The sequence below is a fragment of the Panthera leo genome, chromosome D2 (assembly GCF_018350215.1).
Source record: "Panthera leo isolate Ple1 chromosome D2, P.leo_Ple1_pat1.1, whole genome shotgun sequence".
NCBI classification, from domain to species: Eukaryota; Metazoa; Chordata; class Mammalia; order Carnivora; family Felidae; genus Panthera; species Panthera leo.
Genome location: NC_056689.1, coordinates 59879501 through 59903806, shown reverse-complemented (window position 1 = coordinate 59903806; position 24306 = coordinate 59879501). Strand labels below are relative to the sequence as shown.

The window sequence follows — 24306 nt, the reverse complement described above, 5'->3', positions numbered from 1 at the left end:
ACTACACTTCAGCAGCAAGGAAAACGTAAGATAGAACCTAATTTCCACTTCCAGAAAAGATTTGTAGGGGTGCCTGGCTGGCTTAGTCAGAAGAGCATGCCACTCTTGATCTCGGGGTCACGAGTGTGGAGATCTCGGGGTCATGAGTGTAGAGCTTACTTAAATAAAAGTTTAAAAAAATGATAAAGAGAGGATTTGTTCTTTTTCCCAGTTCATCTGGAGGACTGTGGAGTCTTCAGCTGTGCAGCCTATTGATGTACTTTTTTTTTCTTATTGTGGTAAAGTCACATAATGCTTACCATCTTAACTTTTTAAATGTACAGTTCAGTGATGCTAAATGTTCACATTGTTGTGCAGCAATCAACACCATCTATTCCCATAACTCTTTTCATCTTGTAAAATGAAAACTCGATGCCTATTAAACTAGAACTCTCCATTCTTTCCTTTGCCAGCCCCTGGCAACCAGCATTCTACTTTGTCTTTATGATTTTGATTACACTAAGCACCCCAACTAAGTGAAATCCTAGAGTGTTTGTCTTTTTGTGACTGGCTTATTTCACTTACTATAATGTCCTCAGGTTTAAGAAATCAGATTCTCCCTCAGACTTGGCATTTTTGGTTGTTACTATTTTTGTTTATTATTTTTATTTTTATTTTTGTAGGTTGCTTCTGCCCAGGATCAGCCCGAGTATAAACGTTATGTCTTCTTCACCCTCTTCTGAGACTTTTCTTGGGCATGTGCAGTCACTTTTTAATTTTCCCTGTATATGCAGTTATTTTACTTTTTTAAGTTTATTTATTTATTTTGAGAGAGTGAGCGAGAGAGAGCATAAGCGGGGGAGGAGCAGGGAGAGAGGGAGCGAGAGAATCCCAGTCAGGCTACATGCTGAGCCTGATATGGGGCTCAGTCCCCTGAACCAAACCGTGAGATCATGACCTGAGCTGAAATCAAGAGTTGGACACTCAACTGACTGAGTCCCCCATGTGTCCCTATGTGATTGTTTTTGAATGTTCTAGTCTTTAATGTCTGGCTCCCAAAAGGAGAAAGACAAAGAAATGAAGGTGGAGAAAAAAGGGGCACTTGGCCCTTTAAATCTTGTGGATGTAATTTATCTGCATGGGGCAGGGCTTGCCCATCAGTGAGGGGAGGTACAACAATAATGGCTGCCTGCTTTCTCTGCATCTCTGTAATCAGAAGCAACAATCAGCTATCAGAGCACAGATCCCCAGTATTTGGAGGACAGGGTCCTTTTTGCCCACCTTAGCTCTTATAGACTGCTGCAGGACCAAGTGCATAGCTGCTTGCCACATGGCTGGTGGGGAGCAAGTGGGGGATGGACAGCTGCTTCTGTGCTAAGAGCTCAGATTGCCCAAAATTAACCAAAACTTACCATCCAGGTCTTCCCCAGAAGTTGCCAACTTCTACCAGACTTCAGAGTTCCACAGTAGTTAACATCAGACAAATTCTGCTACTGCAGTTACTGTCTAGGTAGGGAGAGAGTTTCCTGGTACTTTCTACTGTGCTGTCTTCCCAGAATCCTCCCACTGGATATACTAACTTTTGTGTTCTGTTCACCTGGAGAGGCTCATAAGGCACAACCAAAGCCATTTCATTCTCTTGTTTGATTCATTGGCCTCTTTTAGTGAGGTGCTTGGGTTTGCAGCCAGACAGATGCCAATATTCTGAGAGGCCACCTGGTGTATCTTAAAATTATTCTGTTGGTAGGTATTGGCTTCTAAGTCCTTCCGGTGCCACTTTGCTCATTGACAGTGAGCCTGCTGATTCTTGGCAGTGTCCTTGGGTAATCGGTGATTTTGTCCAGAGATGGTGGAATTGGCTAGAGTTTATAGTGCCTCTGGGGTTTTGGAGGCATTGGCTTGTTACACTAGTGCTATTTCTAGCCTGTCCTTGGAGTTCCTCTGCCTTTCTTCTAAGCAAGTGAGATGCTAATATTGCTCTTTTATCAGTCACTGTGAAATTACCCATTTCCCCAAATGAACCTGGCTTGATTTGGATCTGTGGAGTCTCATCCTAACTCCAGGCCAGGCCAGAAAATAGGGCCTCGTTGAGTCTTGTCTTTGCTTTCTATCTCTTTTTTTCTCATAGTATGTTTAAGCTATTCAAACAGGCAGAGAGCTCTCTGACCTGATTCTTTTGAGACATTTATTTGTACTCTGCTAGAGGCTCTCTGTCTCCTTCCTGTTTTTAATATTATTTAAATCTCATTCACTTGGTTTTGTGATTAAACCTCCCCTCTGCTTCTCTGAGGCAGGCATCTGAGCTACCACTTCATTGTGTCTTCCTGTAGTTGGCTTGTTCTCTGCACCTGGTTTACCTTAATGTGGGGGACAGGTTGTAGTCCTGGAGAAGTTCCCGTATCCATTATTCATTCTACTCTTCTACATGACAACACAGTTTGCTGCTACTCTCTCCTTGAATTCAAAGCAGTTTAGGGAAAAATCTGGGCAAGTCCTCATTATGTGGGGTACATTAATGTTAGGAGCAGCTCTGCAAACCAGGTTCCTTGTGGGGTGGGAGAGGCCTGTGTGCAGTGGCAGGATTCTCAGGTGGATAGTCCCAGAACCTGTACACTCTCCTATATTCCACATGTGTCTCACACAGAAGTCAGAACTTCAGTGCACTGTTGCCATACTTGATGCACAAGACTCCCCAAGGGAGGGAGCTTGGGCCAAAACTAAGTGTGAGACTGACAGGCCCCTCTAGTAGAGTTAAAAGAGGCAGCAGTTGCAGCCAATTTGTAGTTCCTGAAAAAGAGCCCGGAAACAAAGTTTTCAAAGTGCCTGGTGGAAAAGACTTTCCAATGAAGAAACAAGTGTGTATGGAGCACCCATTTCCCTACAGCTAAAACATATAGGATGTGTAATATAATACCTCAAGTATTTCACTGACGTAACTTCTCTATTTTTCCACTCTGTGTAGGTTAAGAGTTTTTGGAGCCAGGTATCTGGATCCTCCTTTTGTAGTGTTAGCAAAGATTAGGAGTCTAATCCAGGATTCCTGAGGATTTCCTAGAATATTGTTGGTACTTAAGTGCATTGGTAGCTTTGATTGTGAACTTTGATCATTATTCTGGAGACTGCCATAGTGTTATCTTGAAGGCTACTCAGGATTCATTTTGACTTTTCATTCCTGCCGAAGAGTCCATGGTTCTCTGTTGATTGTGTATATTTGGCTCTTTTTCTTTAACCCATCAAAGAGGAAACATCTTTGCATGCTTGGCTGGGTACTCCATACTATTTATATGTATTGTGATGTCAAGTGTAGCTGGTCCCTTATGCTGAGTACATAGAAAGTTTGGATGGGTGTTTGTAGGGCTCATGCTTGTGTTGGTGGAAAGAAAAACATTGACCTTTTATTTGCTTTTAATTAGTAAAACATACATAACATAAAATTTACCATTTTTAAGTGTATGATTCAGTGGCATTAAGTACATTCACATTATTGTTGCAAACATCTCCACCTTCCATCTCCAGAATTTTTTTCATCTTCCCAAACTGAAACTCTCTGTACCCATTAAATAATAACTCTATATTTCTCCCTCCCCCACTCCTGGCAACCACCATTCTACCTTCTGTCTCCGTAAATTGCCCAACCTGGGTACCTCATATAAATTGAATCATTTAGTATTTATCTTTTGTGACTGACTTTTTTCACTTTGCATCTAAAAGCTGTGCCCTTCTGTTTTGTGGGGATGAGCAGCCATTGCTCTTCAAATGGGCAAAACTATTTACACAGTGTTGAGTTATTATAACGTGGGCCCTTCTTCTTTGGAAATGTCTTAGACTAAGGGTCAAGTCTCTGGTAAGGAAGAGTGGTGTAGTCTCTTCTCCCCCTTCAAAAACTATTTGTTTAAAAAATGGAAACATGGGGGCACCTGGGTGACTCAGTTGGTTGAGTACCTGACTCTTGGTTTCAGCTCAGGTCATGATCTCATGGTTCAGGGGTTCAAGCCCCACGTTGGGCTCTGCGCTGACAGCACGGAGACTGCTTGGGATTCTCTCTTCCTCTCTTTCTGCCCCTCCCCTGCTGTCCCTCTCTCTCTCAAAATAAATAAATAAAAACCTTAAAAAGATGGAAACATGATAAACTAAAAGGTTAAATTTTTTTAAGTACATCCTGCCCCTCTTATCTCCACAATGACTACAACATGTACTTGATACCAAACTCTTACAAAGACTAATTAACAACGCTATGTTTATACAACCAACCCCTTATCTTTTATAGTTATCTTAACTCTTCTCTCTATGTACTGCTACTTCTGTGACTGTCTGTGGAACAGTTTGGCTGGTCATGTGCCCACACGACACCAAGTAGACAAGTGGATAGATATAAAGGGCAGTTTTCTAAAAATATGTGTATGTGTGTGAAGAGTGGTGAACCAGGAGCCAGCCAGCATGAGCTCTGTGCTACTTATGTGTTGGCACTGAGATCCCGAGTACCAGTTCTCTACTGTCCTTGAACCTGTCCCTGGCTGACATCAAGCTGTTCTCTTCTTTGGTCTGCAGTTAAATCCTGTGCATAACTCTATACCATAACAGCTTATGAATAAGCCTGGCTGCTAATTATTTATAACAGTGTTTTTGTTTTGTTTTGTTTTGTGTCTGTTCTGATTTTGCATAAAGAAAGGGGATCTTGGCTCCCTTTAAAATCCAGATCCAATCACATTCCATGTTCAGTATTTAATTTTAAAGGGGGCAGAGCTGAGTGAGGAGTGAGGGGTATAGGCACAGTTTTAGTTGACAGTGATGTTTCTCCCTTTCCTCTCTCTCTTTCTCCTTCCCCTTCTGTCCCCCTGCATGCTGGCTTCCTTCTTTCCGTCTGTCTTTCTTTCTTTCTTTCTTTCTTTCTTTCTTTCTTTCTTTCTTTCTTTCTTTTTCAAGATACTACAAAGGAAGCAGAAACAGAGAAGAGGGGATAGAGGTGTGTGAGAGGTGAGCTGTAGAGAACAATGAGAGCAGATACAGAGGTCCTGCTAAGGCGTTTGATGCTGAGAGAAGCTGCTTGGGAGTCTTAGTGTTGCAAATGGACAGTAGAGAGGTAATAATGAGGTATTAAACACCTGTACTCTAATAAGTAGCTCAGGACCAAGAGAAAAAGTGGACCAAAAATGTGAAAATAACCTGGAATAGCGAGTAGGTAGAGAAAGTTATAAACCAGAGTCTAGAGAAGTGTTGGGAACAGTGTAGTCAGCAAATCTAAGCACACCATTTATAGGTAAGTGTCTTTTCCTTTAACATAAAACTCCATTTGGAATTTGTTTAATCCACCTTTATTTAATTTTAATGGAATGGCAGAAAGAACACTAAACCACAGACCAGGTTTTAGTCCCAGCTTAGTCACTAGCTCCTTGGGGTGGGTGGGTGGGGAGGGGAGGAAGTGTTTTCTTATCCAAAAACAAGGGAACTGGATTCATGATCTCCAGGGTCCTTTCTAGTTACAAAAATCAACTATATTGAAAGCTCACAGGGGCGCCTGGGCGGCTCATTCGGTTAAGCGGCCGACTTCAGCTCAGGTCATGATCTCACAGTCTGTGAGTTCGAGCCCTGCGTCAGGCTCTGGGCTGACAGCTTGGGAGTCTGGAGCCTGCTTCAGATTCTGTGTCTCCCTCTCTCTCTGCCCCTCCCCTGCTCATTCTCTGTCTCTCTCTGTCTCAAAAATAAATAAAAACATTAAAAAAAAAAAAAAAAAAAAGAAACCTCACAGACTTAGAACTCCCACCACATCAGGTCAGAGGATAGCACACCATGTGTGTGTTGTAGGGGACACCACACAGTTGACGGAGTGAGTGCAAAGTCAGGGCGATGATGAAGGAGAAAGAAACCACTATTCCACGGGAGGTTGGGGCATTCCCTCTTGAGGAATTGTGGTCCCTGATGTCAGAGATTTGTGGGAGCCAATTTTAAGGTTGCTTTGTTCATTTTCTCTGCCTATTAAATTTCCTCTAGAGAATGACTACTTCCAGGTGAGAAGACCTGGCCTTTTTGGGATGTGGAGTCAGGTCGGGGTCTGCTTGAATTATCAGGGGTAGAATGCGGGTTCTCCCTGGTGCTGACAGTATCGCAGTGCTGGATTCTCCTTCTCAGTGCTGTTTGGCTCCACTGATGTCTGTGGTAGTTGGGACACAGGGTGCCTCTTGGTCTGTGGCAGAATTGCTCTCTTCCTCCCCTTGTATTTATTATCACTTTGTCATCCCTGGCTCTGAATCCCAGAGATCAAGACTAGCTGTAGTCCAGCAGAGAAGCAATAAATCATTGTTCCCACTTCTTTTTCTCCAGGTTTTCTGCCCCTTAATTACCACATAACCACTGCTGAGGCTGCATCTTTTTGCTGTGTGTGTTGGGGACAAAAGTCCTCGTTGATTGGATGTGTGCAAAAGCTGCTTTGTCTCTCTCCAACCATTATGTTTTGTGGAGTGCCAGGTGCTCTACCCATCCTTTTCTCTTGTCTCTTGTGAATTTATAGAGTCTGATTGTCAGGTGATTTATCCATTAACAGGGCTTGTCCGAGCTCTGGGGGTAGGGAGTGGTGTGGGCAATCCTTAAAGAACTCAGCAAGATGATCTTCATTGAAGATAGATGTTTGGGCTAGCTTAGTCATTTTTATGTGGATTTCAGCTAGACCCCTTCATTCTCTGAGCTCCTGGTAGGAGTTAAGCAGGTTGTGTGATCTAGAATGGGCTCCTATGGAGCTTTTTTTGGGTCTAGTCCAACAGATTGCTTGTTAACAGACGACATCAAAAGGGCCACCTGCCTGTCATTTGCCTTTCCATTATGAAATCTCCGAGAACTGGAGTCAGTGTAAGGGTGAAGAGTTCATAAATGAGGATGCCTATCACCTTCATCTCTAGCAAGGCTTTTTTGCTATTTGAGGGGAAGATTCAGGCTTTAGAAACGGAACGTAGACAGGCTCTTGTACTTTTCCTTGCCTGCTGTTTCTTTACTGTACCTGTGATTTCAGAGGTTGAGAGTAAGGGGTGTTGTGTGACAGGTGGCAAGTGTCTGGAGAGTCTTACTCCTACTCATCATTGCCTGCTGTTTCAAATCAAAGCTAACATCTTTTCTCGAGGGGTAGTAAACTTCACACAAAGCTCAGACAGCATGGGAGAATGGGCTTCTTTGCTGGCAAAGAAGCAGGTATGGTCTTAGAAAAGGAGAGGTCAAGCCTTTTTTTATATCTGTGGGAGTAGAGAGGCTTGAGGGGGAGAAGACAGAAGGACCGCCGATTGCTTGCAGCTGCTGAGCTCCTTCTGTAAGGTTTCCCATCAAGTAGGGGAGGTAGGTACAGGGACAGTAGTCATGATGGGCACAGAAGTAGGATTTATTTCGTGATTACATGTGAAAAAGTACAAGGCGACTGGTGATTTATGCTTAATATTTATTTGCAAAAATGTCTTTATACCTACATGTTAAGCTAGAGACTTAACAGTCAGTCTTTTAGCTGAGATTGCTTGGGTTTTAATCCTCATTAAGAATTACCAGACAGAAAGGGGACCTTTTAGGTAAATGTTGTCATGGTTGAGAGAGGACAGAGCAAGTTGTACTTTTGTTTGAATAGTTAAGGGCTTTTTTTTTTTTTCTCTTCACGAGCTGTTTTCTTATCTAGAGCTGAAGTCCAATATCGTTGGCATTTCTGGTGACCGGTTAGAATTGAAAGATGTCCCTCTTAACCATGGTGTTTGAAACAAATGTATAACTAAAACTTAGTGACGTGACATGCTAGCCACGTAGGGTGAGAGGGGGATCTTCATTTTAATCTATAAATTGAGCAAATGTGGTAAGTAAATCTGGAATACTAAGATGTCCTTTTTATAGTCAGATTTGCAAGCTTACTTGCTATTTAAGAAGTTGCACGAAGAGGTGGGACTGTGGGTCTTCTTGAGACGTGGCAGCTCGAGAGCAGAGTACGCACTGCGGTGCCCGGAGTCACAGCAGGACAGGCCTTTAGAAAGTTTCCTTCCCTTTGAGTTTTAGTTGAAAGGAGGGCAACCAAAACTGTAACCAATGGAGGCATTATACTTCCAGAACAATCTCCAGGAGAAGTATTGCAAGCAACAGTGGTAGCTGTTAGATCCGGCTCTAAAGGGAAGGCTGGAGAGATTCAACTAGTTAGAGATTCAACTAGGAAGTTGGAGACCAAGTTCTTTCAGAATATGGAGGCACTAAAGTAGTTCTAGATGACAAGGATTATTTCTTATTTAGAGATGGTAACATTCTTGGAAAGTATGTAGACTGAAAAAAATCATTTTTGAAACGGCATCAAGTGAAGCTGCCATTACAGTAAAGTTGTTAAATATTTCATCATGTAAATAATTTTCATGTTTCTGTTTTATAATAAATTAATGGTATCCAAAAAAAAAAAATGGCACAAAGAAGTAGATTTTTAGAAACCTTCTATGGGCAGATAAGCAGATATGTGCTTGGGAAGATCAGTGCTTGCTTCAAATATATCTCCCTTACCTGCTTTCATTTATTTCATTAAAGTTTATTTATTTATTTTGAGAGAGTATGTGTGTGTGAGCAGGTGAGGGGCAGAGAGAGGAGAGAGAAAATCAAAAGCAGGCTCTGTGCTGTCAGCATAGAGCCTGACATGGGGTTTGATCTCATGAATCATGAGATCATGACCTGAACAGAAACCGAGATTCAGATGCTTAACCAACTGAGCCACCCAAGCACCCCTACCTTACCTGTTTTTAAAAAGTTCTTGGTAGCTGTGACTTACTCATTCTAGACCTGTTTGGATTTCTTAGAATTAAGTGTATTTTCATTGCTTTCATTTAACTTTATTGATTATTCTTTGAATAGCTTGTTGATTTTTTTTTTTTTTTTTAAGCCTTGATAAATTTGCTGAAGTTCCTTATGTCAAATGAGACCGTACTTTTGGCCAAACACAACATTTTTACATTAGCCCTTATGGTGAGTAACAAAAAATATTTCTTAAGGGGAATGGGAGATACGGGCTTCTAGTTATGGAAAGATTAAGTCATGGAGGTAAAAGGTACAGTATAGGGAATATAGTCGTTGTTGTTGTAATAGTGTTACATGGTGACAGGTGGTCACTACACTTGCAGTGAGCACAGCACAACGTATAGACTTGTTGAATCCCTGTATTATACACCTGAAACTAATGTAATGTGTGTCAACTGTACTTAAATTAAAAAAAAATTTTTTTCCTTTTTTCTGAAGCCACATCCTAAAATCGAGATGGGCCAGTTTGAAATAAGAGCTGGTATTATGGGGACTGAGCCACTGGCGGAGCCAGGCCTTTATTTTCCTTTTGGGTTAGACGTTCTAGACTGGTGCTCCCCACTCTTCCCACTCTCACCTATGTCTTTGGAAAACTTGAGACTCTTTTTCATGAGAGTATATTGTCTGGCAGGGGCAGGTATGGGTCAGTCTCTGTGAGCCTTGGTCCCAGGTGAGAGACTACTAGACTGCTGTAGTCTCTGTGTTGGTACAGAGCAAAGCCTGGAGAGGTGTCCCAGCCAGATGAGTGGTTCCATCATGGCTGTACTTGGTTTCAGAGGAACATTACATATTCCTGTTTATCAGACTAGTTATTTGGGGTAGAAGGAGGGCATTGTGCCTTTTGACTATCTTTTTAGGATATTATCCAGTGTGTTCATAAATGTTTAACATGTGAGCGGGGAGGAAGCCCTGATTTTTGTAGCATTTGTGGATTTCTGTGGTAAAACTACTCTCACCATGGCCAGTTTCAAGCTAACTATGTGACATTGTTGAATGCAGAGTTGGGGAGATGATCAATAATACACCATTCTATGATATTCCTACCACACAGGTATGAGAGTTGTAAATGAATTTCAAGAACATAATACTAAAAGATAGAAAGTAATTAGGAAGTTGTGAGTTTGAGTGTTACCTTCATTTTAATATAATTTATTGAAATGTAAGTTTATATGTTAATTTTTAATAATGGCTTTGTTAAACAACCAACTCACAAAATTTCTGAAAATGTAACAGTCAGTTCTTCTTCTTACGAGCCAGTAAGAACTGACTACAGCATATTACTGATAATACCTTTCTGGTCTTCATAGCTTGATGCCTGTGTATGGGCTTTTGCTTCTTTTTTAGATTGTGAACCTGTTTAATATGTTTATCACATACGGCGACACATTCCTGCCCACTCCCAGCAGCTATGATGAACTCTACTACGAGATTATCCGCATGCACCAGAGCTTTGACAACCTCTACTCTATGGGTAAGCTGTCTTTTCTTTTTGTTCTCCTCTCTCTGTCAGCTGTGGTTTTTGGCATGTAAGAGGAAAAAAAACTATCAAAGATTTTCTTCTGGTTGCTTGGTGCCCTGCTTGGCATAGAAATACAGAAGTCTTCTCAGTAAATAGGAAGTTGTACGTGCAGTTCTTTGCTTTTAGGCACTCAAGGCTGATTGCAGTAGAAAGCTGGTTAGCAGCCCTGTAGCCCTTATGTTTATGAGAGAGAGAGAGAGGGAGAGAGAATAGGGAGGCCTGTGGATTTAGTGACTGTTAGTGAGATGGGAGTGAAAGAGTGGGTGGAAATTGACAGCATAAATAGAAGAGCTTGAATCCCAAAGGAACATTGTGTGATTTGAGAAGGTACAGGATTTTAAAGAGTTTTAATGTACCTATGTATTTTTAGCATAACATACAAGAGGAAGTGGGCATTAGATAAAAATCACTCTTGCAAACCTTTTGGTGATTGGCTCAATGAAAATTTACTCTGCGGCCATAGTAAATATAACTTATTTCTGAAAGAGGACTTGTATCCCTGTCAATTTGAGTGAAGAGTCTAGTCAGACCTACCTGGAGTTGGAAAGGTTAGGAAAGGTTTCTATAGATTGCACAGAAGCAGAAAGCCCTTCGCTAAAGCTATTAAAAAAAAAAACCCAAAAATCTAATTTACTAGCTTTATTTATTAAGGTAGAATTGATATATAATAAACTGCACGTGTTGAAAGTATACAATATTTGATGAGTTTTGACATACATATATGTACCTGAAGCTATCACTACAATCAAGATAATGAACATATCTGGGGCACCTGGATGGCTCAGGCGGTTAAACGTCCAGCTTTGGCTCAGGTCATGATCTTGCGGTTCATGAGTTTGAGCCCTGCATCGGGCCCTGTGCTGACAGCTCAGAGCCTGGAGCCTGCTTTATATTCTGTGTCTCCCTTTTTCTCTGCCCCTTCCCCTCTTGCACTCTATGTCTGTCTCTCTCTCAAAAAATAAATAAACATTAGAAAAAAAAAAAAAAGGAAAAAAACAAGATAATGAACATATCTGTCATTTACCAAAAGTTTCCCTATATCCCTGTATGTCCCTCCTGCCACCTCTTACCACCCTTATCCCTTGCTTTCTGTCTCTGTGCAACCACCGATCTGCTTCCTGTCACTACAGATTGGTTTGCTTTATCCTTTTTGTTGAGACTATTTGTGAAAACTCTCATATCTTGAGAAAACTAGAGGGGATTTGGAACAAGTACTAGGAGAAAGAGTAGAAGCAAACAGTAGAAAAGAAGGATTGCCCAGGAGGAGCAAAATTTTTTGTAATATATTTTATTTTTTAGAGCAGTAGAGGAAAACTTTTGAGAGGCGTGTATAGCTTTGCTGTGATGTCTTTGGCAGTGGAAGTAAGGCCTTGTATCAGTAGGATGTTTTCAACTGCAAGTATCAAAAACTGACTTAAACTACCTTAAACAATAGGAAGATTATTTCACCTGGCAAGAATTCTAAGGAATGACAACTCCGGAAAGGTGTGATCCATTGCTCAGTGTTTGCAAGGACCAGGTGTTTTCTGTTTCTCCTCTCTTAGTCTCAGAATAACAGCTTTAGCATCAGGTCAGTTCCCCTGAGGATAACAAGTTCCAGTTGTCGCATCAAGACACATGGTCTTTTTTTTTTTTTTTTTTTTTTTTTTTTTTTAGGAGCTATTAAGTGTTCTATGAGAACCCTCTAGCAGACTTCCTATTGTCAAATGTGCTCAGTGTTCCTTGTGGGGTTTGCATCCGCCCAGCTTTATCTATATCCTTGTTTTCAAGAATTTGGAATTTTCTGAGGGTGAAAAGCTGCCCCAGAGGTCTTAGCAACCATTAATAGATGAATAAAGATGTCTTTCAGTGAGGAAAGGAAGGAGAGTTGGAGTGGGGGAGATATTTTATAGAAGCCTGACATACCTACTCAGCTGGGCCATGTGCACAGTCAAATGAGGTAAGCCTTTGTAGCTACAGCAACAAGATAAGAGGAGATATCTGGGCATGCTCACATCTGACAAGGGAATTAAAATGTTAACCAGGTGAGCGCAAATAGGAAAATGAGAAATTTCACTAAATGAAATACAACAAACAGAGCATGTTTCAGTGCTTTCCATTTTATGTAAAGTATGATGAAAAAACATTTAGTTTTTTAAGTCAGGTTTTTAAAGGTATACTTCCATATATAGTAAAATGCACCCTTTTTAATGTATAGTTCTGAGTTTTGACAACTGTGTGGAAGTATAATTATCACAAAAAAATGAAGATGTGAAAGAGTGTCATCATCCCAGAAAGTTCTCTTGTGCTCTTGTGAGGTCAGCTCCTTCACTCATCCTAAACCTGTAGTAGCCACTAACCTATTCCCTGACCCCAGAGTTTTGTGGGGTTTTTTGTTTTTTGTTTTTTTTTCATAGTTTTGCTCTTTCAAAAAAACCCCAAAGATGAGGTCATATAGTCTTTTGGGTCTGGCTTCTTTTACACAGTAATTCATTTGAAATTCATCTATGTTGATGCATATATCAGTAGTTTATTCCTTTTTATCATAGAATAAATCCCATTGTAAGACTATGCCAGCTTGATTTATCCATTTCTAGGTTGAAGGACATTGAGAGGTTCCAGATTTTAGCGATTATGAATAAAGCTCCTGTAAACATTATTGTACAGGGTTTTATATGAACACAAGCTTTTATTTCACTTGGTGACATACCTCTGAATGGATTTTTGGCTATCATGGTTAAGTATATGTTTCTTTTTTTTTTTTTAAATGGGGTGCTCAACCCAGTTGGTTGGGCATCCTGACTTTTTTTTTATTTTTTTATTTTTTAATGTTTATTTGTTTTTGAGAGAGAGACAGAGTGCAAGCAGGGGAGGGGCATAGAGAGGGAGACACAGAATCCGAAGCAGGCTCCAGACTCTGAGCTGTCAGCACAGAGCCCAACGCAGGGCTCACTCACGAGCAGTGAGATCACGACCTGAGCTGAAGTTGGACGCTCCACCGACTGAGCCACCCAGGCCCCAAGTATATGTTTCTTATAAAGAAAACACCAAACTGTTTTCCAAAGAGATGACCTATTTTACATTCCCCTCAGCAATATGCAAGAGTTACAGTCGTTCCATATCCTAATCAGTACTGGTTTGTCTGTTTGGTTGATTGTTTTTGGCTTCTTACAGGTGTGTGGCAATATCTCTTTATGGTTTTAATTTGCATTTCCCTAATGAATAATGAGGTTGATCATCTTTCCTGTTTCTTTTTGCCATATTCTTTAGTTTTGAAGACCTTTTGTCCATTTAAAAAAACATTGCATACCCATGTTCATAGCAGCACTAGTCACCATAGCCAAGAGATAAAAGCAACCCAGACATCCATTAATGGATGTATGGATAAATAAAATGTGGCATATACATTTTATGGAATACTGTGCACCCTTAAAAAGGAAAGAAATCTGTTACATTCTACAGTGTGGATGAGCATTGAGAGCATCATGCTAAGTGAAACCAGCCAGTCACAAAAGGACAATACTGTATGGTCCCACTTATGTGAGATATCTAAGGTAGTCAAATTCATAGATACAGAAAGTAGAGGGGCACCTGGGTGGCTCAGTCGGTTGAGCATCTGACTCTGGATCTAGGCTCAGGTCATGATCTCACGATTCGTGGGTTCAAGCCCCACATTGGGCTCTGTGCTGATGGCACAGAGCCTGCTTGAAATTCTCTCTTTCTCCCTCTCTCTACCCTTCTTCCTCCTCACGTTCTTTCTCTGTGTTTCAAAATAAATAAGTAAACTTGAAAAAAAAAAGGAGAATGGTGGTTACCAAGGGATGGGGGGAGGGTGCAAAAGGAGTTGTTTAATAGGTATAGAGCTTCAGTTCTGCAAGATAAAAAGGTTCTGGAGACCTGTTTTTAACAATGTAAGTATACTTAACACTATTGAACAATACATTTAAAAATGGTTAAGATGGTAAGTTTTATGATATGTGCTTTCTTAACACACACACACACACACACACACACACACACTGAACCCTAGAGTTTATTTGGATTCTAATTTTTCCTCTAATGTCCCTTTTGCATTCCAGGATTCCATCCATGTTACATTTAGTCCTAATGTCTCTTTAGTCTCTTCTTGTCTGATAGTTTCTTGGTGTTTCCTTGTTTTTCATGACCTTGACAGTTTTGAGGAGAATCTTCCTCAGTTTAGGTTTGTCTCATGATTTACTCAGGGTTAGACTGGGGTTCTAGGTTTTGAGGAAGAATGCCACAAAGTCAGAGTGGTCTTTTCATTACATTTGGGTGTATATTATCAACATGACTTATCACTGGTGATATTAACCTTTATCACTTGGTTAGGGTAGTGTTTGCAAAGTTTCTCTGGTGCATAGTTGTGGTTTTTCCTCCCTTTCCGTACTCTTTTCTTCGGAAGCAAGTCAGTAAATGCAGTTAGCACTAAAGTTGGTATTAGCTGTGGGGAGGTTAAGCTCCACCTCCTTGAGGGGAGAGAGGATCTCCATAAATTATTTAGAGTTCTTTAAAAAAAAAAAAAATTAATGTTTTTTTATTTTTGAGAGAGGGAGAGAGTACAAGTGGGGGAGGGGTAGAGAGAGAGGGAGACCCAGAATCTGAAGCAGGCTCCAGGCTCTGAGCTGTCAGCACAGAACCCGAGGCCAGGCTCAAACTTGTGAACCATGAGATTGTAACCTGGGCCAAAGTCGAATGCTTAACCGACTCAGCCACCTAGGCGCCCCTAGAGTTCTTCTATAAGGAGAATTGGTTGTTTTTTTATTTTTGAGATGTGAGATTTCTTTGTATATTTTGCCTACTAGTCCTTTATCACTTATGTGGGTTTTATTTATTTATTAAAAAAAATTTTATATATAATTTATTGTCAAGTTAGTTAACATACATTGTATGTATACAATGTGCTCTTGCCTTCAGGAGTATATTCCCATGATTCATCACTTGCATAAAACACCCAGTGCTCATCCCAACAAGTGCCCTCCTCAATGCCTATCACCCATTTGCCCTGCCCCCCCCCCCCACTCCCTTCCACCCTCAGTTTGTTCTCTGTATTTAAAAGTCTCCTATGGTTTGCATCCCTCTCTGTTTGTAACTATATATTTTTTTTTCTTTCCCTTCCCCCATGGTCTTTGTTAAGTTTCTCAACTTCTGCATATGAGGGAAAACATATGATATCTGTCTTTCTCTGGCTGAATTATTTCACTTAGCATAATACCCTCCAGTTCCATCCACATTGCAAATGGCAAGATTTCATTCTTTTTCATTGCCAAGTAGTATTCCTCTGTGTGTGTGTGTGTGTGTGTGTGTGTGTGTGTGTGTGTGTGTGTTTGTGTATCACATCTCCTTATTCATTTACCAGTTGCTGGACGCTTGGTCTCTTTCCATAATTTGACTATTGTTGATAGTGCTGCTGTAAACCTTGGGGTATATGTGCCCCTTTGAATTAGCACTCCTGTATCCTTTGGATAAATTCCTATTAGTGCTATTGCTGGGTCATAGGGTAATTCAATCTTTAATTTTTTGAGGAACCTCCACACTGTTTTCCAGAGTGGCTGTACCAGTTGCATTCCCACCAGCAATGCAAGAGGGTTTCCCTTTCTTCATATCCTTGCCAATATCTGTTTTTCCTGAGTTGTTAATTTTAGCCACTCTGACTGGTATGAGGTGGTATCTCAATGTAGTTTTGATGTATATTTCCCTGATGATGAGTGGTGTTGAGCATCTTTTCATGTGTCCGTTAGCCATTTGGATGTCTTCTTTGGAAGAATATCTATTCATATCTTCTGCCCATTTCTTCACTGGATTATTCATTTTTCAGGTGTTGAGTTTGGTAAGTTCTTTATAGATTTTTGATACTAACCCTTTATCAGATATGTCATTTGCAAATATCTTCTTCCATTTTGTCGGTTGCCTTTTAGTTTTGTTGACTGTTTCCTTTGCTGTGCAGAAGCTTTTTATCTTGATGAGGTCCCAATAATTCATTTTTGCTTTTATTTCCCTTGCTTTTGGAAACCTGTCAAGTAAGAAATTGCTGCAGCCGAGGTCAAAGAAGTTTTTGCCTTTTTTCTCCTCTAGGATTTTGATGGCTTCCTTTCTTACGTTTAGGTCTTTCATCCATTTTGAGTTTATTTTTGTGTATGATGTAAGAAAGTGGTCCAGGTTCATTTTTCTGCTTGTCCAGTTTTCCCAATACCTTTTGGTGAAGAGATTGTCTTTTTTCCATTGGATATTCTTTCCTGCTTTGTCAAAAATTAGTTGGCCATATGTTTGTAGGTCCATTTCTGGGTTCCCTATTCTGTTATATTGATCTATCTATCTGTTTTTGTGCCAGTACCATACTGTCTTGATGATTACAGCTTTGTAGTACAGCTTGAAGTCTGGAATTGTGATGCTTCCAGATTGTGTTTTCTTTTCCAGGACTGCTTTGGCTATTTGGCGTCCTTTCTGGTTCCGTACAAATTTTAGGATTGTTTGTTCTAGCTCTGTGAAGAATGCTGGTGTTATTTTGATAGGGATTTCATTGAATATGTATCTTGCTTTGGGTAGTATCAACATTTTAGCAATATTTGTTCTTCCAATCAGTACTGCCTATATTTTCTTTTAGGAGTTTTATGGTTTTGGGTGTTCCATTTTGGTCTTTAATCCATTTTGAGTTTATTGTGTGTGGTGTAAGGAAATAGTCCAGTTTCTTTCTCTTTCTTTCTTTCTTTCTTTCTTTCTTTCTTTCTTTCTTTCTTTCACATTTAGCTATTCAGTTTTCCCAACACCGTTTATTAAAGAGACTGTCTCTTCTCCATTGTATATTTTGCCTCCATTGTCATAGATTAATTGACCATATAGATGTGAATTTATTTCTGAGTTCTCTACTCTGTTTCATTGATCTGTGTCTCTGTTTTGTGCTAGTACCATGCTGTTTTGGTCACTGTAGCTTTGTAGTAAAAGTTGAAATCGGGGGGGCAGGATACCTCCAGGTTTGCTCTTCTTTCTCAAGATTGCTTTGGCTATTCAGGGTCTTTAGTGGTTCCATACAAATTTTATGATTATTTGTTCTATTTCTGTGAAAAATGCTGTTGGTATTTGGATAGGGATTGCATTGAATCTGTAGATGGCTTTGGGTAGTAGGGACATTTTAATAGATTTAATTCTTCCAGTCCATGAGCATGGTATATCTTTCCATTTATTTGTGTCCTCTTAAGTTTCTTTCATCAGTGTCTTAGAGTTCTTAGAGTACAGGTCTTTTACCTCCTAAGTTAAATTTATTCCTAGGTATTTTATTCTTTTTGATGCAGTTGTAAATGAGATTGTTTTCTTAATTTCTATTTCTGATTGTTAGTTATTAGTGTATGAAAACACAGCATATTTCTGTATATTAATTTTGTATCTTGCTACTGTACTGATTTATTGGTTCTAGTAGTTTTTTGGTGGAGTCTTTAGTGTTTCTGTATATAGTATCATGTCTGCAAATAGTGATAGCTTTACTTCTTCCTTCCCAATTTATTTTATTTTTTTTTTTTAAAGAATTTTTTTTTAACGTTTATTTATTTTTGAGACAGAGAGAGACAGAGCATGAACGGGGGAGGGTCAGAGAGAGGGAGACACAGAATCTGAAACAGGCTCCAGGCTCTGAGCTGTCAGCACAGAGCCTGACGCGGGACTTGAACTCATGGACCGCGAGATCATGACCTGAGCTGAAGTCGGCCGCTTAACCGACTGAGCCACCCAGGCGCCCCTCTTCCTTCCCAATTTAGATGCCTCTTCTGTATTTTTTAAATATGCCATTAATCTCAGTAATCTTAGTTCATTTTTTCCAGTGTAGTTTGCATTCCAGAAGGTTTATTTCTTCCTTAAAAGTTCTATTTGGACTTCTTTTTAATATGTCCATTTCTTTCCTCATTGTATTTGTATTTTCCTCAATCTTCCTGAGAATATGGAGCATATTTACAATAGTTGTTTTAATGTCCTTTTCTGCTAATTCTGCTATTTTTCTTCATGTTTAGATCTGTTTCTGTTAACTGATTTTTCTCCTTATGGTTTATGTTTTTCTGTTTCTTTGAATGCCCGGTCATTTTAAAATTGGATTTTGAACATTGTGATTTTAATGTTATGAGTGCTAGATTTTGTGACATATTTTTATATAATGTTAACCTTTGTTTTAGAATGGGCTTGTTTTCGCCTGGGTGGCTCAGTCGGTTGAGCGTCTGACTTCGGCTCGGGTCATGATCTCGCGGTGTGTGAGTTCGAGCCCCGCGTCCGGCTCTGTGCTGACAGCTCAGAGCCTGGAGCCTGTTTCGGATTCTGTGTCTCCCTCTCTCTGACCCTCCCCCGTTCATGCTCTGTCTCTCTCTGTCTCAAAAATAAATAAACGTTTAAAAAAAAAAAATTTAGAATGGGCTTGTTTTGGGGCGCCTGAATGGCTCAGTCAGTTAAGCGTGTGACCTCAGCTCAGGTCATGATCTCGTGGTTCATGGGTTTAAGGCCCTGCGTCGGCCTCTGCGCTGACATCTTGGAGCCTGGAGCTTGCTTCAGATTCTGTGTCTCCCTCTTTCTCTTGACCCTCCCCCACTCATGCTCTGTTTCTCTCCATCTCTCAAAAATGAATAAACGTTAAAAAAAAATTTAGAGTGGGGTTGTGTTATGTGGAATCAGTTTTATCCTTTTAGGTTTGCATTTAAGGGTTGTCAGGGGAGGTTGAGAGCAATCTTTCATATGGACTAATTCGGCTCCATTACTAATGCAGTACTCATCTGTAGATTCTGTCTGACAACCCATGTATGAGTGGTGGTAAGACAAATTATTTTATTTGTGAAATTGAGCTTTACAATTTCTTTTTCTTTCCACTCGTTCTTTGTGCCCAGCCTTGAGTATTTTCCTCTTCCATGTATGCGGATCAATACTCAGTTAAAGGTGTAAGAGGACCCTTCTGTAGACCTCCAGAGCTCTCTGTCAAACTCCCTCTTCTATAGTACTCTCACCCACAAATTCTAGGTGTCTTGGCCTCTCCAAATGTTGATCTCTATGTCCTCAGCTTGGCATGACTTATGGATTCTGTTTAGGTTCCTCCTCCCTGCCCCACAGGCTAGAAAACTTCTCCATGCAGGAAGCTGGGGTAATAGTGGGGCTCACCTTGTTGTTGTTTTTTTTTTTTTCTTCAGGGATCACAGTTCTGTATGCCTGTTGTCCAGTGTCTGGTGATTGTTGTTTCATATATTTCATCTACTGTTCTGTTATTTAAGGTAGGAGGGTAGATTATGTCTTGTTCTCCTGTCATGCTGGAAGAGGAAGGCTCACTGAAACATTTTTGATAAAGGCACACACTTAATATTCCTATGATAATTTTCTGCAGTGAAGTCCACTGAATAGGAAGGCCCTCCACAGGAGCTGCTCTGAACCGTGAATGAATGATACCATATTTTGCATTTTTTTTTTTATTAAAAAAGATTATTACAAATACTTAAGAAAAAGCAAGATGGAAAAACTAAAAACTTTTACAATCTCTTTTTTCTACTACTACCATTGTTTTCATAGTTACATATTAGCCTACATGTATGCATAGTTTTACATAGTTGTAATCATGTTATCCTTCTATTTTATGTTTTTTAAAACTATATGTCATAAAATACTTTCCTTCTTTTGTAATTCTCTTAAGTCTTTCTCTCTTTTTTTTGTATAGTGTGGGTTTAGTTTATTTATTCTTTTCATGGAAATTATGGTTGTTTCCAGTTTTTACTATTACTTAACGTCTCTTTTTAAAATGGCTGTGTAATATGTTATTTTTGTGAACCATAATTTACAACATAAATGATTACCTTAGCTTGAGGCTTTTAGGGCATTTTGAAATAATTTTGTGTTTAAATTTGGTAACCTAGAAAAGAATATAAAAGCCTATGGCATTTCCAAAGGAAATGCATTGATGATGTCATCTGGCGCTTGTTCACTAAGGAACAGAGCTGACAGAATGTTACAGAGAAATAATCCGTGTACAGAGTTAAATACCTCTCTGAAATAAAGAGCGGAGGATTCAGCTCAGTTCCATATATGTTTTGGTCCCCACCATCAGAGAATCTATGATCTAGTAGAGGATCTCGTGAAAAACAAAGCTATCTCATTAGTTCCACAGTTGAGTTGGAAAAGATACGTCTGACTTGCTGAAACAGTTGTGTTCATTACATGAATAAATTTGCATGTACACTGGGTGAAACTGGATTTCAGACTGAGGAGCTTTAACTTGGAACTATACCAACTTCCCCTGCACTAAATCTTGTAAATTAGAAAATCAGTGTTCTGATAATATGTTTTATTAAGGCTTCCATATTCTCTTTCATAAAATTGCATGAATTTATAAAAATGAGCTATTGCTGGAACAGATGCAGAGCAGCAAGTTGAGTTTCCTTTCCCTGCTACCGCCATAGGCCTTCCCTCCGATAGAGCTGCTGCTCTCCTTGCTGGAATCTTGGGCAGGAGTAGGTAGTGATGGTACTCAGGGGTCAAGTTCCTGTGCTGGGGCGCCTGGGTGGCTCAGTTGGTTGAGCATCTGACCAGCTCAGGTCATGATCTCATGATTCGTGAGTTTGAGCCCTGCATCAGTCTTGCTGAAGCACACAGTCTGCTTTGGATCTTCTGTCCCCCCTTCTCTGCCCCTTCCCCACTTGTGCTCTCTCTCTCAAAAATAAGTAAATCTTTAAAAAAAAACACACAAAGTTCCTGGGCAAATTGATTACATATTTCTTAATGTTTGTTAGGCTCCTCTTTCCTTCTTTTGGGAAAATCTCAGATATATTCATTCATTTGTTTGGGAAGCAGTTTATTTAAATAATAATAGCTAATACTTATAACATTTACTATGTGCCAGGCACTGATCTAAGGCTTTATATATATTAACTTATTTAATTTTCACAATAGTCCTTCCCTGTAAGTATTGCTATAATTGTCTCATAAATGGCAGGGGCTGGAACTGGACTTTTGACAGTTAGCTTCAGGGTTAATACTCATAACCACTCACTATACACACATGCCCTAGAGTCATACCCTCCAGGTTTGAACTCTAGCTTGGTTACATACAAGTGAATGTACTTAGATCAATTGGCTCCTCTGAGTCTCCGTTTTCCTCATCTCTTTGCTATATTGCATAGAACCTAAGTTGGTTCACTTCTTGACACATAGTAAACCTTAGCTCTTATTAGCTATTCCTTCATTAAACACATGTACGTGGAGTGCCCACCATGTGCTTGCTCTTTCAAGGTGCAGTTGTGCTGGTTTGTCTCTTTTCTAAAATTATATCAGTACTGTACTGTATGGTCCTGAAGTTCAGCATGATAGAGGATGTTCTATATTTCCATCGTCTTTCCCCCTATTGGTAAGTGTGGAAAAGAGATAGAATCTGGTCAGAAAGGGAAGAATATTCCTGTTGATTCATGTTGCAGGTCACGCAGTTAAATCAGAAGAGCTAAGACCGGTTACGTCTTTTTTTTTTTTTTTTTAAATTTTTTTTTGAAGGTTTATTTATTTTTGAGAGAGAGAGAGAGCGAGAGCGCATGAGCAGTGGAGGGTCAGAGAGAGTTCTGGCTCCAGGCTCTGAGCTGTCAACACAGAGCCCAACGCGGGGCTTGAACTCCTGAACGGTGAGATCATGACCTGAGCTGAAGTCAGACACTTAACCAACTGAGCCACCCAGGCGCCCCAAACAGGTTACTCCTTGATTGAAACATGACCATCCTCTATCTAGCAAGATTATTTGTTCTGTTTGACCCAGCTTAGACCTTTGGGAGAAAGATATGTATGGAGCAGGAGGGGATACTTAATCAGCCAGCCACTTCCACTGAATCAGCCCCAGCAAATACGGAAATGGTAACTGTGGCAGCCAGGTTAGCCTCATATTACCACCTCAGTGTATATTTGAAACGAATGTAAAAGCCAAGTATGGAAACCTGTTAGTAGGGAGTAGATGGAGGGGAACCCAGTGTAGAAGAGGAGTATTTTGATAGAAAGTGAAAAAAATTTAGAGAAGAAAAAAATCCTGGTGAAGATAGTTGAGAATAAGCCCTTATATTTTTCTCTGAGATGAGGATGTTTTAATCAGAACCTTGGTATAGGCTCCGTTTGGTTATTCTAATAGTATTCTTCTGAGATGTGTCTTTATCCCTCATATTTGTATTTTGTACCAGGAATCTGACAGATCTTTGTTCTTTTCTTCCTTACAGTTCTGAGGCTTTCTACCAATGCAGGCCAATGGAAAGAAGCAGCTAGCAAGGTGACGCATGCATTGGTTAATATCAGGTAAGGAATGAGAATTTACCCCTCTCAGAGCTCCTTGGCTCATCTTGAGGTTTATTGTACCTTTCTGAGTGGAGTGTGTTGAACACCACTGCTATTTTAAACCCTGATGCCTGTAGGAGTGGAAGAAATGTCGTACTTGATCAAGAAAAGTAGGAATGCGTGAGACTTTCATATTGTCATATTGAAATAGCTCACAGTGCTGTACTATGAATTTTCTTACCAAGAGACGGTTGCAAGCCCTTTTCAAACATCGCTGTTGCCAAAGTGTTTTCTGTGTATAGGCCATTTTCTCTGAAAAATTTTTTCTGCCATCCTCCGTGAGTTCAGTGAATGACTCATGGGGATCTGGAACTTTGACGTTTTGCTTTACATGGCTCTTTCTATTTGTGGTAAACAGAGGCAAATGGAGCTCATGGGGCTAAGTTATTTTAGTTTCCTTATGAAACAGCAAGGCAATTACAGAGTGCTATATGTATTGGATGAAGTTGATTCAGGCATGGAGTTTGGTTTAGGGTCTTGAGGAAATACCACATACTCATAGGAGTGAGCTGTTTGTAAATGGAGAGAATGTGCTTTCAGTTTCATGAAATCTCAAGCTCACTTTCCTTACATTCCTCGCTCCCTTTGTGCCTATCATTTCCCATTTTCTCAACATTTATTAAATTTTTCTTGCAAACAATTGAAAAATTAACACTGAGTAGAAGAGGCAAACCCAACAGATGGGGAAACTTGATTTAGCTCCAGATGTAAGCCTTGCCAGACATTCCCAGCAATAGTAATGCACGTCTACAACTTGGTATAAATTCTTATATGTGACAGAGCTGGGATTTAGTGTTTATTTCTGTATCTTTCTTTTCTATTCTTTTTTCCTCTCTCTCTCTTTCCCTTTTTTAAAGGTAAAATGTCCCTTAGTGATTTACAGCAGTATTTGGCACATCTGGGAACAAAAGGAAAAGTGTGAAATGTGTGTGTTGGGAGAGCTGGAATGAGGGGGCATGGGGGTGAGATGTGCTAACAAGATTGCACTGAAGGTTGATCTGCCTTACCTGACCCCAGAGACATTTTGCCGCAAGCACAGTTTTATAAATCTCACAAATGCATATCCGTACCTAGCAAATAAACCAGATACTGTAGTGAGGGCTTATGATAAATGTGATTTTCTATAAGAATCAGGAATTACAAACTGCCTTCTCCCAAATATCCCTTTGTGACCCAAGGGCAGTATGACAAATGTGGGTGTTTGAAAGAAGCTCCAGATTCTGGGCTAGAGTATGAAGTTCATACCAGTATAATTTATGTTGTGTTTATTTATTCATGTATTTACTTAGGCTTTCCAGGCAGCTCCTTTTCATCTGGGACCTGTTTCCTTGATCACATTCCTTTATGCTTGCTTTATCTTCTACATTGTTGCTTTGCCTTTCAGTGACTTCTGGCTTGGCCACTGTCCTTATTCTTCCCAAGGGCCGTCAAATAGCTGATTGAAGCTTTTGGCCTGTGCTTTTCTGAATAGCCCAGAAAGCATTGGGCTGAACTTTGAGCAGATGCCTATAACCATGACCTCTTTCTTTTCTTTGCAAGTGTCTGTCAGGCCTATACCTTGACTTTCATTCCTCACATTTCTTTGATGAACTTGCTGCAGAGAATAGTTACATCATTTTCACTGTTGCTAATGAATTACACTTGGGAGTATATGTCAGAAGTATCAAGGATCCAGTCAGTTTTCTCAAGAGAATACAGGAAAAATGCGTTTG

General features: G+C 40.0%; 1 protein-coding gene and 1 pseudogene across 3 annotated transcripts in view; both read left to right on the top strand.

Annotated features, from left to right (window-relative positions):
• The window catches only part of ARMH3 (armadillo like helical domain containing 3), a 172336-nt gene that overhangs the window by 60523 nt on the left and 87507 nt on the right, over positions 1 to 24306 (top strand). For all 3 annotated transcript variants that reach the window (XR_006194307.1, XM_042907598.1, XM_042907597.1), the window contains 3 exons: positions 8852 to 8934; positions 10111 to 10237; positions 22480 to 22555. Coding sequence is in view for 2 of the 3 variants with exons in the window: in XM_042907598.1 (XP_042763532.1) it covers positions 8852 to 8934; positions 10111 to 10237; positions 22480 to 22555 (286 nt within the window). In the remaining variant the exon portion in view is untranslated. The remainder of the gene's footprint in view (positions 1 to 8851; positions 8935 to 10110; positions 10238 to 22479; positions 22556 to 24306) is intronic.
• LOC122202643 lies at positions 7128 to 8254 on the top strand (annotated as a pseudogene).